Here is a 989-nt window from a genome sequence, read left to right as displayed (position 1 = left end):
TACATGGCACTGGGAGATTCATTTGTACACAACGATAACTCCTCCCTCACTTCACACGAAGATAGCTGGAGGTTCTGTGCAATGCAAGCACAGCAACACAGACAGAGGGATGGGGCACACAGCAAAGACAAATACGTACCCCACTCCCATCAGGTAACGTGGCTTCTCTCGTGGGAGATATTCTGTACTGAGTGTCACCATTCTCCAGAAATGATCCTTCTCTTCCCCACCACTAAGTCCACCAATGGCAAATCCAGAGACATCACGCTTAATCATCTCTGAAATCATAAAGAAAATAAATGTGTTGAAAAATGCAGTGGCTAGTAACAGGCTGACAGACAGCAAAGCCACAGCATCCAGGACCCCACCTATTCACAATTTATATCTGTGGTCTTGATCCGCAGCCTTTGCTAGGATGATCCTTTTACTAATGAGAACGTTGCTTCTCAATCTTCCTTCTCCACATACTTTCACTAGTTTGCAGGAGGCACACGGTGACTGGTTCACATGTTTAAAAGGTCCCTGGCATGTTAATGAAAAGTCACAGCTCATTGTAATGGATGAGTGGAAATAAACCGGCTATCTTCAGGTTTGAGATACTCAACAGCTCCTCCCATTCTGAAGATCCAATTTCTGACTGAATACTCTCACCCCAACTTGTTCAGCTACTTGGGAGCCAATCACATTGAAAACACATAATCAAACATGTCACAACCCAAAGCCACACACACCATGAGATCTGTTGCATATCTGGGGGAGTAAGAGAAGAGGAGACCGTAAATACACATTGTGCAGTTGTCATTACTTTAGGCATCACACTGCCATGTACTGGTCTATGCACACAGTGATAAGGTGGGTACATGGCACTGGGAGATTCATTTGTACACAACGATAACTCCTCCCTTGCACTTCACACGAAGACAGATAGAGGTCGTGTGCAACACAGACACAGCAGCACAGACAGACACAGCAGCACAGACAGACACAGC

The 989-nt window shown here is 45.4% G+C and overlaps 1 protein-coding gene across 7 annotated transcripts in view; it reads right to left on the bottom strand.

Moving 5' to 3' along the window:
• Window positions 1-989, bottom strand: part of qtrt1 (queuine tRNA-ribosyltransferase 1) — a 57,888-nt gene that overhangs the window by 51,766 nt on the left and 5,133 nt on the right. For all 7 annotated transcript variants that reach the window (XR_007265754.1, XR_007265757.1, XR_007265753.1 and 4 more), the window contains exon 6: window positions 140-278. Coding sequence is in view for 2 of the 7 variants with exons in the window: in XM_048618089.1 (XP_048474046.1) it covers window positions 140-278 (139 nt within the window). In the remaining 5 variants the exon portion in view is untranslated. The remainder of the gene's footprint in view (window positions 1-139; window positions 279-989) is intronic.

This window comes from Rhincodon typus, chromosome 38 (assembly GCF_021869965.1).
Source record: "Rhincodon typus isolate 14 chromosome 38, sRhiTyp1.1, whole genome shotgun sequence".
NCBI classification, from domain to species: domain Eukaryota; kingdom Metazoa; phylum Chordata; class Chondrichthyes; order Orectolobiformes; family Rhincodontidae; genus Rhincodon; species Rhincodon typus.
This window is presented reverse-complemented; position numbering and strand designations above follow the sequence as displayed.